A 20,711-nucleotide genomic window follows, 5' to 3' on the forward strand; every position below is an offset into this window, starting at 1 on the left:
ATCACATACTAATACAAGTAGAATGAGATTTTTTTTAACTGTCTTGTGTGAAGGATTTCCAAATGAAATAGAAAATGGAGGAAAACATTGGTTAAAAGGTGTTGTGTTCTCATTATTACAGGATGCTGATGTCTCCTACTCTCAAAAGAAGAAAGCTTGAGGAGAAACCTGCACAAAACCCCACTAAACCAAACTAGTAACTGTAGCTGGGGGAGTGTTCTGTCCTCTATTCATCTTTGCAAGTTAAGGCCTTTTTTAATTATTCCTTATTTTTTTTGCTATCATGTAACCTGACAACTGCAACCTAATGTGATTGTAAGAACATTTATTGAATAAAAGCATGTCTCTAAACATATCTGCTTTACTTTTGCAGGGCCTTCTATAAAGTCATTCTTTAGGTTTATAAAAACTATGGTAGGAGGACAGGAACCCTATTGTGATATTTCTGCTGCCATGAATTTACCCAGTAAGCTACTTGATCTTGTTTCCACCATTCTCACACCTTACAGACCCCACCCACCAGCCCAGATTCTTCCCTTCCCGGAGCCTAAAGGTCCCTAGCCATTCAGGACCAATATCAACCAATGCATGAAGGGGAAGAGTGTCTATTGCTTGTAGGGGCTGCTCTGGAAGGGCAGCTCTGGGGCTGGATAACTTGTGCACACGTCTGATCAGTCTGGATAGTAGGGGATGCAGCAGGCTTGTAGCTTTCCCCATAGCCCTGCATTGTTTAGGGGAAGGCACTTCCCCTCTCTACATCAGGGAGAAGTAATTGTCAGCTGAGCCCTCTCTCCTTTTAGTAGTCTACGCAGGTAGTTAAGGTGAATAGTTCTAAATGTCTCAGCTGTATTGGACACCAAGTCAGCATCTCCTGCTAGGAGATCTCCTTCCTGTTAGTACATAGGAAAGTGGAGGAGTCTGACTGCCCTGCTGAAGGGCTTGAGCAGTCAAAGAGATTCAAGTGAAATAGCTTTACACATCTATTGTCCAGCAAAGTAGCAGTTCTCAACCAGGAATCTAGAGGCCACAGGGCCTTGGGGCTGAAGTCCAGTGCCCTATTGCCCTCTATGGGGCTAAAGCTGGGGGCGGAGTTGGGAGGGAGCTGCAGGGGGAGAGACACAGGGACTGCAAGGGGGAGCCTTCCTGGCACACAGCCCCTAGTTACCCTTCTCCCTGCATTCTGAACTACCCCCCTGCCTGCATACAGCCCCTATAATGGTTTGTTTACACTGGGGGAGGGGAAAGCCTGGAGTAGCTAGTGTGCCTTTCTATAGAAACGCTCCAAGGCTTCCTTCGTGAAAGGGCAGCAGGTAATACACAGTAAAAAAATGATATGAAATTATACATTATAACAAGTTCCAAAATATCAAAATACATCAATATGTAAAATGAGAATAAAAATTTCATATAAATATTCATACGTACACTTTGGTTACCAACTCTACAGTTCACTATACTACAATGAGCTGTAACCTGCCTACAAATGCAAGTCACCTGTCAAGCTATTAAAAAAAAAAAAAAAGGCACCAACAACAGTTAGTGGCCAGAGCTAAGCATCTGTTCTCTGAAGTGGAGATCAAGACATGTGGCAGCCACGCAGGGAATGGGGTTTAGGTAGTTCCAGCACTGCAAAAACAGATTCTAAAGTTCTTGCCTCCAGCTTGCACCTTTTCCGTGCAAATTAGGGTTCCCTGGTTTGGCAACTGCCATCCAATGCCACTCAATGAGATCTTCATATTTCTAGTTGTACAAATGCAGCATTAGTGTTTGGTTTCCTCCTTACAGATAGGAAATACAAAAAACACACCTTACAAATCAACAGCCTACAACAAAGGCACATGGAGAGATGCAGATGAATAAACAGGGTAGCCAAGCGGTGGGTCTGCTGCTTGCACAGTAAGGTTTCTCAGAAGGATTGGGTGAGCTTGTATACTGTAGCGTTCTTCATCATCATTGGTAGCATACAGCAGCTCCCATGAAAGATTTGCCCATTGACCTCGGACAGCTTCGTCGTTGAGCTTCCCAACCTGCACTAACAATTCCTGAAGGGTGAGCACTCTCCCAGTGTAAACTCCCTTTGAAAGAAAAAACATTTAATTTTCAGTACACTAATAGAATTCACACAAATAAAAATGTTTCAGTTACAGAGCATAAAGGGAATAGTTAGCATCATTCTGGGTACTGTCTTTTTAAAACTGCCTCTTCCATAATTTCAACAACAGGTTGAGACTGCAATTTAGTAAGTGAGACTTTCAACACTGCAGTGCCTTGAACCAAATAATGTCACATGCCCTGGTCCCCTCACAATATTTAGTGTAAGATGAAAGGCGTATAGGCCTCTAGATTATGCTGTTGCATATAATTAACTAGAACCGTTGAATCTTTAATGGCCGAATGCTTGAATATCCCCATGTCATAGTTAACAAATGCTGCTGCGTTTGCAGAACAGCTGTCTAGCAATTTCCAGCAGTACTAATGCCAAATTTTGTCAAGCATTCATTTGTTCTTTGGATGTAAAGTTATCTGTAAAGTCTTGGAAGTAAGACACATTAAAATAATAAGCAGTGGAAAAAACACATTAATGTTGCTTGCTAGCATTCCCCCCCCCCCTTACCATGTTAGGATCATGTCCCAAAGAAAAAAGGTATGGCTTTTCCTGCAAAACTGCTTGTTGCCACTCAATATCTGATACTAAACCAATGTACCAGTCACTTTCATATTCTTCCAGATAGTTAATCAGCTCTTCGAAGTTCTCTACTGGACCCAGGCTTGCTTTGTCAACCATGAGCTTAAACGTATATCTGAAAGATGTATAACAGAATGCCTAGAGTAAGTATACACTTCAGAGAGAGGGACAAAGCAGTTATCAAAAGCAATGTAGCTATGATAACCCACTTACAGGTTGTTATAGTTGTTTCAATTAGCTCAAACATTGGCACTATTGATTGATCATGGAAAATGCAAAATACTTAATTTCAGAACTAATTTGCTATACTATTTGGCAATGAATATGGTGACTTACTATCACTTAGCTAGCATCTCTCTCTTCACTACATATAGTTTAAAGCCAACTCTGAAAGCATAAATGCTCTCTTCCGACAGAGTTATGCTATGTTTTATAATGCGCATGGCTTTTTACCTGAATGCTTTAAGTGCTAGTTGGAACAGCTCTGGTTTTCCAGTTAGCCAATCCAAACCAACACACCAGGGGATGCCACCAGTGTATGCTCTAAATACATGACTAGGAGCAGGAACTGTATTGTCTAGTCCAAACAAACCAAAACAACAAGACAATACACCATGGACGTACAACTCTTTCAAAGCTTTGTCTTTAGTTATGTCATCAAGTAAATTGGAAGGTTTTTCTTTCAAATGAAAAAAATCCAGTTGACTCAAAACAAAATGGTACCAGTCTTCCGGAAACCTCTGCCTCATCTCATTGAGTTTGGAAGTAGGTATGGGAGCAGTTGTCCACTCTTCAGGTATGCTTAGCAACTCAGAGTAGGAGCAGCTAAATGCAACTAAAGGCAAGTTTACAACTTCCTGCTTCTTTCCTTTGTCTACAGCAGGGAGGCCAAGCACAACAGCTTTGTAGAGTTTATCTTCAGGGGCTGTCTCCTGCAGAGCACCAACTGCGCTCTCCATTTCTACTGACCCTGGAACAGACAAAAGTGTTCTTGGTGCAGCTTCCAATGGCTCGGTTTCTTTTCTCTCTCTTGTTCTGCTGGGCTCAAGATCAAAAAGATCACTATCATCGGTCCAATCCGCAATTGTATCTACACTAAAGCTATCTTCATCCCTTATGGGCCTGGGCTTTTCTACTGCACTGTCAAATGCATTGGGCTGGGTTAATGGAAATGACCCTTCTTTGTTCTTGGTTGTTTTGTCCAGCTTCTCGCACATTTTTGATTTTTTATAGCAGTACCGGACAAGTATCCATACAAGCACTTTAAGGAAATCATCTTTCAGTTGCTTTAAGTTCTCATGTGAATCAATGATCCCAGACAAGACATTCCTGGCATCAGAATACAGTCTCACAGGTAGAGTGGTACAAGGGGTTAAAATGTTTCCAAAATGATGATTGAGAGAGAAAGTCTCTGCATGCTCCTGGTGTTCAAAGGCCATTTCAAAAACTTCATCCACTCTGTGTGCTTCAGCAGTGTGGCAGGAAGTTTCCTGCAATTCTAGCCCCTATAGCACAAATGGGAACAAGTCATCTTTGCTCTTTGGCTGTACAAGCAATGCTAACGAATACTATTTTCTTATTATTAAAAATTATTCCCAGCAATTGAAGAGACACTTCCATTTCTAATATTTCTGGCACCACTGAAGCGAAGATTTTTTTATAGCACCCATCATAGTATCTAAGATTGACTACAGATGTTAAATACAGACATGATAAATCTGAACTTTCTTTAGAACCTTGCATTTTATTTGCCATGTTACCTTTGCCCCTTACAGATCAACTGTATATGGTTGTTTTTTTAAAAAAAGTCTGTAGCCACAGGACGAGTGATATTGTACTTCCATACTTGCTAATCTAGTAGGTTCTCCCCCCACCCCCAACTTCTTCTATGTCATAACTTGCTTATGTGCTTCAGATTGTTTCAAATGTATTATTACAGACTTAATGGTGCAACACAAAAGACCCTATCAGTTGTAAAACTAAATTAGTTACGCACCCAAAATATGTTAACCTTATGTAACGTAAGTTGTGTTACTTGTGCTATTACAGGAAGTTATACAGAAACAAATGTGTGTTTCCAAAATATGACTAGGTAAGTTTTCAGTAAATATTCACCTTAATATTAACACAGCAGTATGTGAAGCCTCTTTCTAGTACTAATATCCACATCAGTCTGTCCTGAAAACGGCACAAGAAGTGTGATCCAGGTAAAGAGAGACCTAAAAAAGATGCACAAAAAGTTAACTTTTACTGTTGGATTCTGTTGATTAAGGTTTCTTCTGTACATTGAGGAAACCATTGCAAAGACACTCTTGTATGAAAGTTTGTGGCGTGTGATGCGCTAGGCTGTTGCAAGGACATTACACAGCAACACTGATCCTGCCAGAACCAGTTTGGGTTGGCCAAGCACAGCACAGGTGTTGCTTCAGTGGCTTCCTGATGTACATATCCCAGAGTGCCCGCAACCGTTACTAGCTGGAGCTTTGGGGCAACTTGCCAATATGAGGCATTGCCTTGTGGAATGGGGTTAGAACTAGGGCAGTTGCAATGCTTGTGGTTTCCTCTTGCAATATGAAGAAACTACTGTAGACTACACTGGTTGAGCTGGAGACCTATTCCTGGATATTACAATCAGCTGGAACAACCAGAACTTGTAAAACATCTTGAAATACTTAGTGAATTTGTGTACACAGAAAGCTTTCCAAGCACTGCTTTTTGCCATACTTTCTTCAGTATAGATTGAGCCTTTGTGCATTAGCGTCTACAACTTTAGTTAGATTATGGACTGCTGCTTATATTACACTACTTTGTGTCTGGTCAAGAGTAGAAACCAAAGCAAGTAAGGTGCAAAGCTGGATCCAAATACTGTGTCCAGAACAACGACTATAGTACATTCTGAAACACTTAGGTAGTGTAAATAGAAATGATGAGGCAAGCTGGGAAAAGTTAGTGGAAACCAAGTTAATTTTCTTGCCTACACGATTACGTATATACATAAGCTGTAGAATACTACTACAATGCATGTCTATAGAATCTTTCAGCAGAGCATCTCAAAGTGCTTTCCAAACATTAATTCAGCTTCATGACAACCTTGAGATGTTAACCTTTTTACAACAGGAAAATGAAGTAAGTGGCTTGGTCCAACATCACACAGTTGTGTCTGGGGCAGAGCAAGGAACAGAACTGTGGGGCATGAAGACAGAGGGAGCCACAGATAAAATAAGTGAGAAACGTCAAAGGAGTGCAAGGTACTTAAAATACTCCAAAAGGAAGGTGGGAATGAGATGAGAGAGAAATATAGGAAAGGGGGCAGACTTCTTAAAATGTAGGATCATGTTTCTTCTGTTACTCCCCATATCAGCAAGGGCTGATGATCCTGAAGATTAGACAGAGGAAGGCATGCCTTGCGACTTTTTTCATTAATTCACAATGTTTTTTTGCAGCAGCAATGAGCTCTTGAAGGAGTCATATCCAGCATTCCTCAGCCAGTAGAAAGGTCCTATGTTTTCTTGCTTTTGTGAAAAATCAATGTGTATACAAAAGGGAATTCTGAGACTCCCCCAGCAGCACAAGATCGGCCTGGGGGAAGGTGGAGGAATGCTTCTATGGCATTTTTATTTAAGGATCTCAAAATGCTTCATAAATATCAATTAAACCTCAATCCACCTGTGAGGTATTATCATGCCTTCTTTACAGACACTTAAGCAGATGTTAAGGCCTAAATTTTGCAAGTGTATCCATTTTTGGATGTCCCACATGAAAATCTAATGGACTAATTTTCAGAGGTACTAAGCACCCACAGATCCAATGGAATTTGCTGTTCCTCAGCACCGCTAGGTAGAAAAATCAGGCCCTAGATATCAAAAAAAACCCGAGGCAACCAAAATTAGTAGGCATTTGAAAATTAAGGCATAAATGACTTGCACATGTCAAGTTAATGGCAATGCTAGCACTTAGAGTCCTGAAATCAAGCTCACTGCTTTAGTCAGTAGATTGCCCTCCCTCCCACAGAAACATCACATTTCTTTCCTCTATTCTCTTTCTGTTTAGATGTAAGAGGGTGATGGTAAACTTGCCGTCTAACTGATTTTCTTAATTCAGACCTTAGATTACAGTCAGCTGTCACTTCTCCAGCACATCTGTGATATTCCAAAACAGGACAGTGCATGTTTGCTGCCAGCACATTGCATCCTCACTCACGTTCAAATCATCTTTGACTTGTACAGTGAATTTTAGTTTCAGAATGTTGTAAAATACAATCAGTAAAACCAGCCAGGTTTTAATATAGTTAAAATTAAAAATAACCTTATATTCCACTGTGCTAATGAAGTGCACTTTCTTGCTACCATTTTTGCAAAGTTTTTTTTAAATTTGGGCTGTCAAAGCTACTACAAATCCTCTCTGTAGATTATTTTTTTTATTTTTAAATTAAAATAGTGGCACATTAAGAGCATTATCGTTTCATCTTTAAATGATCTAAGATCCTAACAGGATCTCTTGCTTGGAGATGTCCATTCAAAGATTATCCCTTTAAAAAGCAAGTAATTTTTTCTATTTTTAAAAAAAATATTGAATCTGAGGCATGAGTGCCACAACACCTGACTTTCATATTAGCAATAAGAAAGATGTTCTCTTATTTACTGGTAGAGTGAACTGCGAGTGGGGTTTCTCCTTTTGTGGGGAAGCTTCCTACAATTACTTCGAGTCTCTTCAGCCCTTGTACCAAATCCATTGCACAGGTCTGCTGACAAAAGTTTCTGCATTTCTCTCTTCCTCCGAAAAAGAGTGACTGAAGTTAGATTCAATTACCATTGAATACTAAGATGCCTCCCTTACTAGCCATCAGTGTAAGATAGCAAAAGTAAATACTCATAACTTATCAGTGGGGCAACCTGCTCTTGATTATTCTGCTTGTGTGCCCCAAGTGTTTCTCAAAAGAATTTCTTGCAATTTCAGCAATTATGTTTTCTTTGGCGAAGAAAAAAAAAAATCTTGGTTTTTGTTTTCTTTTAGTATCATTAAAAAAAAATAAATACATGTCACAATCTTCTGTAAAATTGTAAGGCCAGAAGGGACCATTATGATCCTCTAGCCTCATCTCCTACATAACACAGGCCACAGAATTTGACCAAGTGGTTCATGTATTAAGCCCATAGATTTTAGTTAAGCCTAGGTAGATCTTTTAGAAAGACATCTTCTCTTGTTCAGTATAAGGAATGCCAAGTGCAACACAGTTTTGCCACCGCTGTCTCATTGTATTAAATCACAGCAGTCTCTATTAAGAGAATGCAGCAAGGTCTGAAACCACCCATTTTTTACTTAGCTGAATAAACCCTGGAACACTGCACTGTTTAAGTTTTAATCTAGGTAGTGAGCACATCTATTTAACATAGAGGTTGCAAATCACAATGTTCTCCAGTAGAGGCGACACAGATTAAAGCATTTAACTATATTATCTGCAAATTATTTTATACAGCTACAGTTTACCTACCTAGACTACCTGATGCCAGTGCAGACTGCAGTGCAGTGGCCAGACTTGGAACCACCTGCTGATAGTACATGGTATCTGAACAAACACATGCTGTTGCACCCACAGGTCCAGGCCAGCTTCGGATAGGTCTAGGAAACCCAATCAAAAATATTGGTAGAGTGAAGAGCGGCAGCATGGGGGAAGAAAGTAGTGCAGAGACAGCTATGAAGGCCAATACAATTGGGAAGAAAACAATGTTGAGTGTTATTAAGGTTGCAGTAGATTTCCGACGTTGCTTTTTCTCTGTCCATGATGTCAAGAGAACAGCTACAGCGAACTGCAGTTTTGAGATCAACTGAAGTAATCGATCCCGAATGACACCAGCCTGTTGAGATACATACAATAATCAAATATTTTTCTTAGGTATCTGGTCACATTCAGCATTGCTAGAGCTCTTTCAGGTTTATATAATGTTAAGTGCACTAAATAAAACTAATTATTAAACCAAGAGAAAATCCATGCCTACAGAGTTTCAGTCTCCATACCCATAAGCCCTGAGCCCTAATTTTGGAAGAAGTGGGGAAGAAAAGATGCAATAGCTAGCTGCTTAATCAAAATTAAAATTAGGTTTACCAGTAAGAGTCTGATTCCTGTATCAAGGCTTCTGTTCCACCACACATCAGTATTAAATAGCAACATCTGCACTATCGATACAATCACCATCTCCAACAGGGCATTCTCTGAATTTTGCCAAACCTAAAACAGAGACTGATTATTTGTTGTACCAAGCATCTGCCCTTTCTCCCTCTTCTTGACCTGGAGTATTTCTTCCAAGTCACTTCTTATTTCTTTTGGAAAAAGTTTCTTCTACAAGGTAACAAATTAGAAAAATTTAAAATTACCATTCTAAAGGTTCTGGTGAATCCAATGCAAACAGATACAGAATGAAGACCTTGTAGGGAACTGTCTAATGAAAGAAATGCTATCATAGCAAATGGAGACACTGCAATTAAAAAAAAAAAAAAAAAAAAAAAAACATGAGAGAAACATCAATGTTTTTTCTTTGCAATGTCTACCAAAGTCCATAAATTGGCTCCAGATCCTGCAATGAGCTCATTGCAGAATGGAAATCTTAGTTTGTGAATGGGAATTGCCACCACTAAGCCAGTAATTTTTTTTGTGAACTTCCCTCTCCCCCTCAAAAAAAAGTTAAAATTAGGTGGCATTTTCACACAAAGGGCCCATTCCTGCAAGTGCTTATGCCCATGCTTAACTTGTGATTAGTCTCTCTGAAGTTAATGGGAATACTCAAATGAGTGAAACATGTGAATAAGCACTCCAAGATTATGTCCCAAAACTAGTAGATCTACACAAACTCAATTCGGGCCAAATTTTGGTTCAATTGAAGAGAGTGGAAAATATGCCATCGACTTCAATGGAAGTAGGATTAGGCCTTTTATTAGGAAGTTGCAAGGAACAAATATTTTGATGGACTTCCAGAGTCAATTCAGTTTTCTTTTAGAACTATTTTATTAAAGTTACAGCAAAGATTTTCAAAAGTGGCCAGTTCCAATTTTTGGATTCCAAACCTACACTCCTTAAAGGGGGGTGGTTTTCAGAAAGCACTGAGCACCCACACTCTGAAAGTCAGTCCCTAAATTCATGCACCACAGATCACTAGTCACTTCTGAAAATCTGAACCCATTAATTGTGCATACAAGGCTAAAAGTAAAACTTGAATGAAAACTAAGCCATTTAAATCTTCTTAGCACATACATTTTAACTCACATAGAGAAATGTTATTGCCATGTTTTAATCTTCCTTTAATCTTCATCTTACATATAGTACATAGAAGATATTCCTACCTAGTGTTAGTAAAATCCTTCTGACAACACCAACTTTCATAAGCCTTCTTTGCATCTCCATGAACACAGTCACAGTCCTGACATCCTTTGGATAAAAAGGGTTTCGGAAGATTCCAAACAAGTACACTCCCTGAATCTCTCTAAGAATCCACATAACTATAAGTAATACGATCAGAATGTAACTCACTATAGCCTGGGGACTGGCTTTGGAAAATGCTGAAAAACCAGCAAAGTGATGCAGCAAGCTGGCTTCTATAAGAGCCAATGTCAAGACAGTCAAATAGAAAAAGAATTCCCTCCATCCAAAGTGTATCCTAGGACCACTGGACTTAGAGCACTTAGACTTGTTGGAAGCTAAATGGCTGATCATGGTGTGCTTGAAGGCTAGACCAATCTCACTTAGGTTAAGACTGAGTATGAATCCAAATCCAGTCATGAAGAGGACCACACCAACAGTGCTGGGAATGAAATATGATGCTATAGCTGTTCCAGCAGAAATGAGAAACATTACTAACAACCTGCGTAGGAGAGAAAAAACAAAAAGATTTGATTGAAAAGAAAAAAGGTTACAAACTACAATGTTATATTTGATCATTATGTCAATAAAATTTACCTTGTATTACTTGACATGGGTGAACCTCCTAGGCCAAACTCCAACACTTGTTCCATTCCCCATAGAAAAAGTGCATCAAGTGGGGGCAGAATCCCCAATGCCCATAAAAATGGCAAAAATAGAAATATGATGTGCAAAATCTGGTTTGTCTGTTCTAAAACTGGCATGTTAACAGTAAACCTGGATGAAAAAGGAAATGTACTTGACTCCTATGAAAGGAAGATACCGTATGTATAGATTTACTTCAAGTTTAACACACACGATAAATCCAGAAGTATAAAAGTTATGTATCCCATATTCAAATGTCAGAATAGTCCGACTTTTTAAAAAAAAAAACAACACAAACACAAAAATAAATATACTTAAATTAATGCCTGAACATTATCAGACTGACAACAACTAGAAAGCTCAAATTTCGAATTGGTATCTAAATTTTTCTGAAGTTCACAGTGTTTGGATTTATAATTCCAAATCAGGCCTATCTCAAATTTAAAAGTACTATATTTGGTACAAATTATTTTAAGACATTTAAAAGCCGTAAAATATATATTTCTTGATAACTAATCCTTAAAAGGACAGTGAGGCAAACAGCTACTTCCAATAGTACTGAATTTAAGACTGAGGGTGACCATTTTAACTATGCTAACCTTATAACTTCTTAGTCTCCCGCCTAACTTTTCTTGAAAGCTATCAAGTTCTTAATTTTCTATAAAAGCAAAAGAAAAGCATTAAGTTCTATTGTATAATTTTCTAGGCTTCTTCTGGATTTTTCAAATTGACTGACATCTCTAATACAAATCTTTCAGGAGAGTTATTTCATAGCATCTACCAACAAACTGCATACATAAGCCAACATTAAAGTTATATAAACATTATAGACATTTACCTGTGTGCAAGATCCACTGCAATAAAGACAAAAATATAGAAAGGTCTCATCAGAGCAGTAATTTCATAAGTATCCAGTGCCTGAAAAGTAGCTGTCTCTGTTGCTGTGTTTATGATTAAAGAATATTCTCCTATACAAATAGTTACCCATCCAAACACAAAGATCACAACAGTTCCTCCAATGTTACTATACAGCAAGGTTATTCTGTTTGGCAGCAAATACCAAGTTCCCAACCCACACATTACCCCAGCAAGAAACGAATGAAATACAGTGTTGACTAAATATTTCTTGCCTGAAATAATAAATTTAACTGTCTCTGAACCCACACAGCTGGAAAATTCATACTCATCTTCATCCCTTAGGGTATTCTGAATTTGCATTCTTTCTACTGTCACTGTTTTCTGTCTTGCATTCAGATTTGTCATCTGGAGAATAAGTGCTGTAACAAGCATTAGTCCTCCTGAAAGTGCTGCAGTGTAATAGTCTTTCATAATGTCTAACTGGTACAAAAGTGTTCCTATTCCTCCCAAAACCCATGGTGTCAGGAAAAGAATGATCTGATTCACATATATGTAAGGAGGCGCACAATAGCCTAATTTAAACCGGGGACCTCCCAAAACAGTCTGTGGAAAGCGCTTCAAGAAGAACTCCTGTTTGTAATCATTCAGGAGAGGTACATCTGGACCCATTCTTATTACTCAGGAATCTTGGATGAGTCCCATCTTTCCTGTAGCACAACAGCAGCAGATAAAGAAAAATAAGATAGCGTTACTAAATGCCACATTCAAAACTTCACAAGTAGGCAATAAAGATAATTGTTTTGTCCTGTTTTCATTTGTAAAATCATAGTGAATTTGCAAGTTAATAATTTCAGTAGACATCTTCTATCCTATTTGCAGGATACGCTGAACTTTAAGGACTATAAGTAAACTATTAAAATGGGAAAAAACTTTACAACATATTTTTAAAGACAGAATATACTGACCATTGCAGAACTTATGTGAAGAATTATGGGACTAATTTAACATGGCCTCTACTCTTTGGAGTTAATAAAATGAATTGTTTACCCTCACAACAGAGCACTTGTCGAGAATTGAAATTTACATCTAGCCCCATTCCAACTTATGATTTAAGACTCTATCCTCCAAGGACTTCCAAATGGGAAGCCACCCATGTCCAGGAGGAACCCCTTCAATCTCAATAAGGACCCATGCGGGTGCAGGGGTTCCACATCGAGTTCCTTGTAAAATTAGATCAAACATATAACATCTTAACATCTTATAAGATCATATAACATCTTAACTGTAAAAATAAATAAATAAATAGTGGCATCAAAGCCCTTTTCAGTTACCCTGATGCTTAGGAGACCTACTCACTGATCAGGACCCAGTTGTGCTTGGCACTTCATAAACACAAAACAAAAAGATGGCCCTTGCCCAAAGAGCTTACGATCAAAGTATAAGATAAGAGATAGATGGGGAAGTACAAGTAAACAATGCGACAACACTGGTCAGCATGATGGGCAGTAGCCTCAGCACACCACTAGCCTAATTGTTGTCAATGTTTTAGTAGGCATGGCAAACAATAGTTTTAAAGAGTACAATGAGGTCGCTTTGTGGATGTTTATGGGGAGCTCCATGCAACAGCAAGGGAGAAAGCACAAGGTGCTTGTTTGAAAATTTAATAAGTAGACAATGAATGCCGTTGGCTGACATACCCTCTTTCCCATCTGCAATGCGAAAGAAAAAAACTGAAGACATAATTGTAACAGGCACAACATGTATTCAGCATATGCTTGTTAATTATGCGAATGAGCAAGGCCAGCAAACCATTTACAGGATTCAGAGTAGCAGCTGTGTTAGTCTGTATTCGCAAAAAGAAAAGGAGTACTTGTGGCACCTTAGAGACTAAGGTGCCACAAGTACTCCTTTTCTATTTACAGGGTTGTTGCTTCCATTTGGATTTTTTCTGGGCCAACTGTGAATTTAGGTAGACATCCAAAAGGAATTATTATTCAAAGGGTAAGGAAACTTTCAAAAGGAGAGTATCTTTGTACTCTGCAAACGTAATGAGAGAGCAAAACACATATTTATCTTACTAAAAGAAAAGGAGTACTTGTGGCACCTTCGAGACTAACAAATTTATTTGAGCATAAGCTTTCGTGAGTTACAGTTCACTTCATCAGATGCATTCCGTGGAAAATACAGTGGGGAGATTTATATACACAGAGAACATGAAACAATGGGTGTTACCATACACACTGTAATGAGAGTGATCAGGTAAGGTGAGCTATTACCAGCAGGAGAGCGGGGGTAGTGTGGCTGATGTGATTAGGTCCTATGATGGTGTCCCCTGAATAGATATGTGGACACAGCTGGGAACGGGTTTTGTTCACATCAGCCACACTATCAGAGGCTCGTTCACCTACACATCTACCAATGTGATATATGCCATCATGTGCCAGCAATGCCCCTCTGCCATGTACATTGGTCAAACTGGACAGTCTCTACGTAAAAGAATAAATGGACACAAATCAGACTTCAAGAATTATAATGTTCAAAAACCAGTCGGAGAACACTTCAATCTCTTTGGTCACTCGATTACAGACCTAAATGTGGCAATTCTTCAACAAAAAAACCTTCAAAAACAGACTCCAACGAGAGACTGCTGAATAGGAATTAATTTGCAAACTGGATACAATTAACTTAAGCTTGAATAAAGACTGGGAGTGGATGGGTCATTACACAAAGTAAAACTATTTCTCCATGTTTATTCCCCCGACCCTCCCACTGTTCCTCAGACGTTCTTATCAACTGCTGGAAATGGCCCACCTTGATTATCACTACAAAAGGTGTCATCCCCCCCCCCAGTAATAGCTCACCTTACCTGATCACTCTCCTTACAGTGTGTATGGTAACACCCACTGTTTCATGTTCTCTGTGTATATAAATCTCCCCACTGTATTTTCCACTGAATGCATCCGATGACGTGAGCTGTAGCTCAAGAAAGCTTATGCTGAAATAAATTTGTTAGTCTCGAAGGTGCCACAAGTCCTCCTTTTCTTAATGTGGATACAGACTAACACGGCTGCTCCTCTGAAACCATTTATCTTACTGATCACAGAAGCAAGGATCTGGAGGCAACAGACAGGAGTACTCAGTCTGAGGGCCTGGATAGAAAACAGGACTCAGAAAAAACTACTGTGTAGCGACTCACTATTTTTGTTTTAAAAAGATACCTGTGAGTGTAGCTAGAAGATTTAATGCAGAAAGTGTTTTATACTAGCTGCCTTCTATCTGACAAGTAAACTGCACCCCATTTTTAACAGCACTACAGGTGTAGTAAAAACAAATGTGCTAATGCCACTGACATGTATCCTCTCACTACTGTATCGAATACTTGTAAGTGCTTTAGTACACAATGTTTAGTTTGCATTCACCAAGGAAACAGTCACATGGTCTGCAAGCACACACTGGGCAACACAACATTCCGTCAGAAATAATGGAAATGAGAGGCACCCAGATACTCTAAATTAGTGTTACTGGCCAACAATTTGCATTTTCTCTAAAAGATATTAGGCTAAATCAACACATAATACTCAGTAATAAAATGTAGAGCCATGAGGTACTGTTGATCTGCTGCCCTTATAACACAGAGCACTCTCTACATTGTACTGTACGTTTCTTTCTTCTATTGTAACTTTGCATGTTATTGTGTTACTTGCATTCTCATGCAACTGAGGTGAAAACAGCAATCATATCTGACAGCAACTAAACTGTAATGTGGAAATACTGCCAATCATATAGATATTGGATAGGGCATTCATTACAATCAGTTCTACAGTTTGTAAATGCAATACGGACACACCATAGTAAAAATGTTTTAAAAGTACACTAAAAAAAAGTGCATTCTAAGCTTGCTCACAAGTCACTGAAACTTTATAAATAGAATGTTTTAAAGTGCTGTGTGTGCAATGGTGCCAGGTTAAAGAGAGTTTGATAGGTAAAAAATTGTGGGGGCATGTAAAGGAGAGAAATTCAGTTTTAAAGGAAACATAAACCAAGGTAAAGTTTTACTTTTTTTATTTTTTAAATAAAATTTCCCTGACAGCTGTGATTTTACTGTTTCCCCACAGTGTTATTTGTTTCAAGTTTAGTCTGTGTTGTTTCTAAGTATATATTTGCTAAATCATAAACAAAGTATTAACCAATAAAACATATTTAACAATGTTTTATTTGTTAAATAAACATATTTAAACTACAAGTTTTGCATAAATAATAGACATACTTGCGTAAAATTTAAAATCTATGTGTATAAATGAGACAGTTCTCCTACCTGAGTGCAATGCAAAACAGAAGCATTGTAAGGCACGATTAAAAAAAAGCAATAAACATATTTATAAGAGAAATCAGAGACTAAGCCCAACAAATATGGGAAACCATGTAATCTTAAATACCTCTATCTGACCTGAGTTGATAAATATGTTGGTGCCAGATTTTCAAACAGGAACTTACATACGTATAGTTACCTCTGCACGAGTCCCAGCAAAAGTAATTGTTTGCAGGATCTGCCCTTAGTTTGCATTTCTGAAGTAAGTGGACAGTTCTAGATTGACCACATTGCCTGGTTACCCCGCTGGCCTGGGTGACAACAGTCACATCAAACATAAGCTACCTTTCTCCACTTTCAAATCCCTTCATGGCCTAACTCCAGCCTACCTATTTTCTCTCTTTCATTACTGAAGCATCAACTCCCACCTCTGATCAGCCCATGATGTCATTTGTTTAACTGTCATGTTTTCTCCCAGGCTGTCCCTCATCTGGGAGAAGTATCCCACAAAATATTTGCAAGCTACCTCATTAGCCTCTTCTGCTGTAATGCCTACAAAAAAAAAAAAAAAAAAAGACAATAGGTAGGCCACTGGGGTGCTAACACCACTGCCTATCATACTGATCAATATTGTCTCATTGTTTCCTTGTACTCCCCCAATCTGTATCCATCGATTGTCCCTTGTCTTATACTTTGATTGCAAGATCTTTGGGGGGTTGCAGCTTTTTGTTCCGTTTGTACTAGCACAGTGGGCTTCTAGGTACTACTAGGATACAAACAACAACAATCGGGTATAACCAGGGTAGTTCTACACCTATATTTCTCAGTTGCTTATATCATCCCCATTATCTGAACACCATTAAATCTTTTAAGGTGTTTATCCTCACAATATCCCTCTGAGGTAGACATGTGTTATCCTTATTTTACAGATGGAGAACAGAGGCACAGAGACTTGACCAAGGTCTCATAGGAAGTTATTGGTGGAGTCAGGACATGAACCCTAATCTCCCAAGTCCCAAGCTAGTGCCCTATGTATGAGGTCATCCTTCCTTTACAGGGCTTAGACCGTTAAGTGCAGCTTTAAATTTCTTTGAGAGGCTGAAAGGGTGAGGTGAATGAATGCCTACTTCTAATATTTCACAGCAAAACATAGGGTTATATTTGTATAATTTTCATTTTTTAAATTACGTCATATAAGGCTTGGGGTTATTTAAAAAAGTTATCTTCACAATAAATTAAAATTGTAACTAACTATCTGCTTAGTACAAGCCAGGCCACAATAGTCAACACCTCTCATCACAAGAAACTATCAGTCACCAACCAACCATAAACAAACAAATAAAATAAAGAAAAAATAAACACACCCTTACCCCCAAGCAGAGTTTTAAGCCTGAGAGACTTCAAGAATTCCACTAATGACTTAATTACTGCTATGAAATTTTCATAGAAGGTGCTCAGATACCATGAGGAGGAGGCGGCAATATAAAACCCTAAAAACAGAAGTAGATTTTGTGCTTTGATTAGCAACTGATCCTGACAATTTTGGAAGATTGTCAGCTAACACTACAGCTCCATAGCTGCATACACACAAACCTCTTGTCACATCAAGGGTCACCTACAAGGGTTGAACAGCCTTTGTACTAAAAACTAGAAAAGATAAGGTCAAGTTTGTTTAAGTTGAAGTGCCAGGCCCTGGGGTACAGCAAAGCCTTAGTCCTGTGGCCAGCATTCATACCCCACTCTCAGCTCCCACAGCAGCATCCCAACTGTCCTTGGGGGAAGGCACTGTCTCTTTGTTGGGTGTTTGTACAGCGCCTAGCGCAACAAGTTCCTCACCCAGGCCTGGGTGCCCTACCACTGTCTGCAGCGGCCACCCAGCGCGGGGACACAGCCCCTACAAACCCACACAAACCCTGGCACTTTCAGGCTCTCGAACCAGCTCCCGGGCTCGGCCCCAGTGGAGACTGAGGCCGGCCATCCCAGCTCGGGGGGCTGGCGAGCCTGACTCCTCACGGGCTCAGAGTCTCCCCCCACAGCTCATTTGAGGGTGCGCGGGCAGCGCTGAGCCCCGAGGGCAGCAGGCTTGGGGGCAGCACAGGCCGGCCAGCGCCTCTGGGGAAGCCGCGTACCTGGGGCCAGCGCGGGCTGCCGGGCGGGGCTAGCCCCCGGCTGAGCGGCGGCGGCGGAGCCCCAGCAGCGGCTCGCGGGCCGGAGCCCCCCCGCTGCGCCCCCGTTGGTTTCCACAGGGAGCCTAACCGAGGCGGGCGCCGCCGGGCGCGAGATCCCTCCCACTCCGCCGAGGCCGCTGCAGCGAAGAGGGGTCGCGGGGCGCAGACGCGGCGGCAGGGGCCGCTCTCGCTCTCGCTCTGTCGGCGGCGCTGGCTCCCGGGCGCCCGGCCCTGCGCGCTGACGGAGGGAGCTGCGTCCCCTTCCCGCCACTCACAGCCGCCGCCGCCGCCATTTTCCCGCCGGAGGCAGCCCTCTGTCCGCGGAAACGGCCCCCAGCCGCCTGCTGCACGTGCCGCACCTTCGTGGCCGTAGGGTCTGTACAAACAGCCGCTCCCGCGCGCGGGCGGTTTTCGTGGGGCCTCCGCACCCTGGGTGGGTTGTAGCGCTTGTGCTGTTTTTGCGGGGCCGACCCCTTTGCTGCTCCGCCTGCTGAGGTTGGTCACCAGCGGGCACAGGGGGCAGTGGCCTGAGGCTGGGTTCGCCCCATGCAGGGGGATGGTTCTCCCCACAGACACCTGTGCGCTGGGGGGTGGGGGGGTTAATGGGGGTGGTGGGCGCTGCCTGCTGCCCTGCCAGTCCCGCTCCTCACCTTATTTATGTCATAATGTCCCCTGAGGCTCACTGCAGATGAAGAGCACTCGTCCTAACCAAGCCCTGGTGACTCTTAACACTTAGTTGAACTATACCTTTGTTCCCACTCCACCCTCACAGGTAAGGCCCTGTATAGACCCACTGGTAGCATCTTGGGGCTTTACTCATGAGTGAGAATCACATTGTGCTAGGCGCTAGAGCAGGGGTTCTCAAACTTCATTGCACTGCGTCCCCCTTCTGACAACAGAAATGACCACATGATCCCAGGAAAAGGGACCAAAGCCTGAGCTCGCCCGAGCCCTGCTACTCTGGGGGTGGGAGGACGCCTGAGTCCCACTGCCTCTGGTCAGGGGGGAGCAAAGCTGAAGCCCAAGGGCTGTAACCTGAGCCCCAAAGCCCTTGGGCTTTGGCCCCAGTGGTGGGGCTTGGGCTTCGGCCCTAGACTCCAGCAGGTCTAAGCCAGCCCTGGTAACCCCATTAAAATGCGGTCGCAACCCACTTCAGGGTCCTGACCCACAGTTTGAGAGCCACTGCACCAGAGCATTGCAACCTGACTATAGAGATTGGGTCAGCGCTGAAAACAACCCGACCATCTCAGGCTTAGGTTGGCTTTGGTCTCTTCCTGCCCAGGAGGTTAGTGTGGTGGCAATTGCATGCCCTGCTCTTGCTGGCCACCGCCATCTCACTGCACTGTGTGCGTTGTGGAGTTACCTTGCCAGTGAGTCACAACGTCTCTCATTCCACAGTGAGGTGACAGCAATGGCCAGTGGGGGGAGGGAAGGGCCATGCAGGCGCTGTCATGCCAGCCTTATGGGCAGGCGGTGGCCAGAGACGTATCATGAGCATGGGGAGCAGGTTTGGGGGGAAGTGTCAGGGTCAGGTCAGATCTGAAAATAACTTGCTACTCTTGGGTGGAATTTGGGTTAGCTGTGCTCGGGTTTGTTCTGGGTCTGGATCTGGGTCAGGCTTTAAAATTAGGCCTGAGCAGACCTGTACTAAGGACTGTACAAACTACATAACAAAAGATGGTCACTGCCACAATGTGCATACAATAAGACAAGACAACAGTTGGATACAAACAGATTGGAAGGCCAGTGAGACACCTTGCTGATCTACATACTTCTGCTTTCTCCTTACCCCAGCCAGTTATTTATATTTTTAAAAAATCACTGTTGCTATTTTCAGATACATTAGTTACTACTACAAACACCAGAGGCATTCCCAAAGAAAACGTTAGTTAGCTAACAGTTAAGTTGTGACTTATAAGTTCAAATATTATTCATCGCTGCAAATATTAAACTCTGGAATTCATTAGCTAAGGTTAATTATATAGCTCTTGCCCAACTGTAACACACTGTTGATTAATACACATCTATACACTGGGCATTTTTGACTATGCAACACCAGAACAACCATAACTCTGCTGCAGCAGTAATTAAGTGGGAGATGGAATGGAGAGGGGTCTTTGAAACAACTTTATCCATCCATAATGAACAATTTCTTTTGACCTGTCAGTGCTTTTCTTTCAGCTCCAAAGTGGATGTGCCGACTCTACTGTTCTTTATGCCTATCCACCATCCGCATGATAGATATTATATAAAATCCTTAGTAGACAAGCAGCATACTACGGACCATCATTCTCCATTTGTCATTAAGACTCCATGTGTTCATCTCTTCATAGGTTTTTGTAAGGCTCTTATCAGTGTAGTATCTAACTACAAATCTAATTGATGTGACATCCACAATTCAAGTATCTCTACATACAGAGCTAATGTATCTATGTATGCAAACCTCCTAGGCCCACATCATGAAATTATAACATTGACATAAAAAGAATCAGTTTTAGCCATTTGACAAATCATATACTTGTAACTGGCTTCATACATCAGTATCTACTGGTACAGTTTTTTCTTAAAATTTAAGAATTCTGCAAATGTATGCTGCAGACTTCTTAAGCCAGTTATGAAATTAAATGATGAAGAGAAGATGGCTAGTGGCTACTCTAAATTTACCCTGTTATTGGCCTCTCTAAATGTAAGATG

General features: G+C 41.1%; 2 protein-coding genes and 1 long non-coding RNA gene across 8 annotated transcripts in view; 2 read left to right on the forward strand and 1 right to left on the reverse strand.

The window, feature by feature from the left end:
* The window catches only part of DHRS7 (dehydrogenase/reductase 7), a 35,288-nt gene extending 34,933 nt beyond the window's left edge, over positions 1 to 355 (forward strand). Inside the window, exon 7 of the mRNA XM_048853869.2 lies at positions 122 to 355. Within this exon, the coding sequence (XP_048709826.1) occupies positions 122 to 160 (39 nt within the window). The 3' untranslated portion in view covers positions 161 to 355. The remainder of the gene's footprint in view (positions 1 to 121) is intronic.
* Positions 309 to 18,452, reverse strand: PCNX4 (pecanex 4). Of its 6 annotated transcripts, none has more exons than XM_075129956.1 (12): positions 18,377 to 18,452; positions 17,220 to 17,339; positions 11,521 to 12,247; positions 10,635 to 10,814; positions 10,022 to 10,539; positions 9,059 to 9,159; positions 8,790 to 8,912; positions 8,178 to 8,541; positions 4,802 to 4,905; positions 3,140 to 4,191; positions 2,615 to 2,801; positions 309 to 2,075 (listed from the first exon to the last, which is right to left on the reverse strand). In XM_075129956.1, exons 3-12 carry the CDS (start codon positions 12,207 to 12,209, stop codon positions 1,824 to 1,826), a joined length of 3,570 nt encoding a protein of 1,189 aa, XP_074986057.1. In that variant the 5' UTR covers positions 12,210 to 12,247; positions 17,220 to 17,339; positions 18,377 to 18,452; the 3' UTR covers positions 309 to 1,823. The 6 variants fall into 6 exon arrangements, with proteins under 6 accessions (XP_074986057.1, XP_048709813.1, XP_048709815.1 ...); XM_048853856.2 differs by lacking the exon at positions 18,377 to 18,452 and adding an exon at positions 18,106 to 18,250; XM_048853858.2 differs by lacking the exon at positions 18,377 to 18,452 and adding an exon at positions 17,979 to 18,250 and having other exon boundaries at positions 3,311 to 4,191.
* LOC142072597 (uncharacterized) overlaps positions 18,240 to 20,711 on the forward strand; it is a 69,418-nt gene continuing 66,946 nt past the window's right edge. The window contains exon 1 of the long non-coding RNA XR_012669100.1: positions 18,240 to 18,391. This is a non-coding gene — a long non-coding RNA (uncharacterized LOC142072597). The remainder of the gene's footprint in view (positions 18,392 to 20,711) is intronic.

This window comes from Caretta caretta, chromosome 6, assembly GCF_965140235.1.
Source record: "Caretta caretta isolate rCarCar2 chromosome 6, rCarCar1.hap1, whole genome shotgun sequence".
NCBI classification, from domain to species: domain Eukaryota; kingdom Metazoa; phylum Chordata; order Testudines; family Cheloniidae; genus Caretta; species Caretta caretta.

What these genes read in the sequence shown, in the direction of transcription:
- PCNX4 (XM_075129956.1), bottom strand. Translation starts at nt 12,209, where the DNA reads ATGGGTCCAGATGTACCTCTCCTGAATGATTACAAACAGGAGTTCTTC. An exon ending in CAGGAATCAGACTCTTACTG is followed by an intron (nt 8,542 to 8,789) that starts GTAAACCTAATT and finishes GTATCTCAACAG; the next exon opens with GCTGGTGTCATTCGGGATCG. An exon ending in CTAGCACTTAAAGCATTCAG is followed by an intron (nt 2,802 to 3,139) that starts GTAAAAAGCCAT and finishes TACATCTTTCAG; the next exon opens with ATATACGTTTAAGCTCATGG.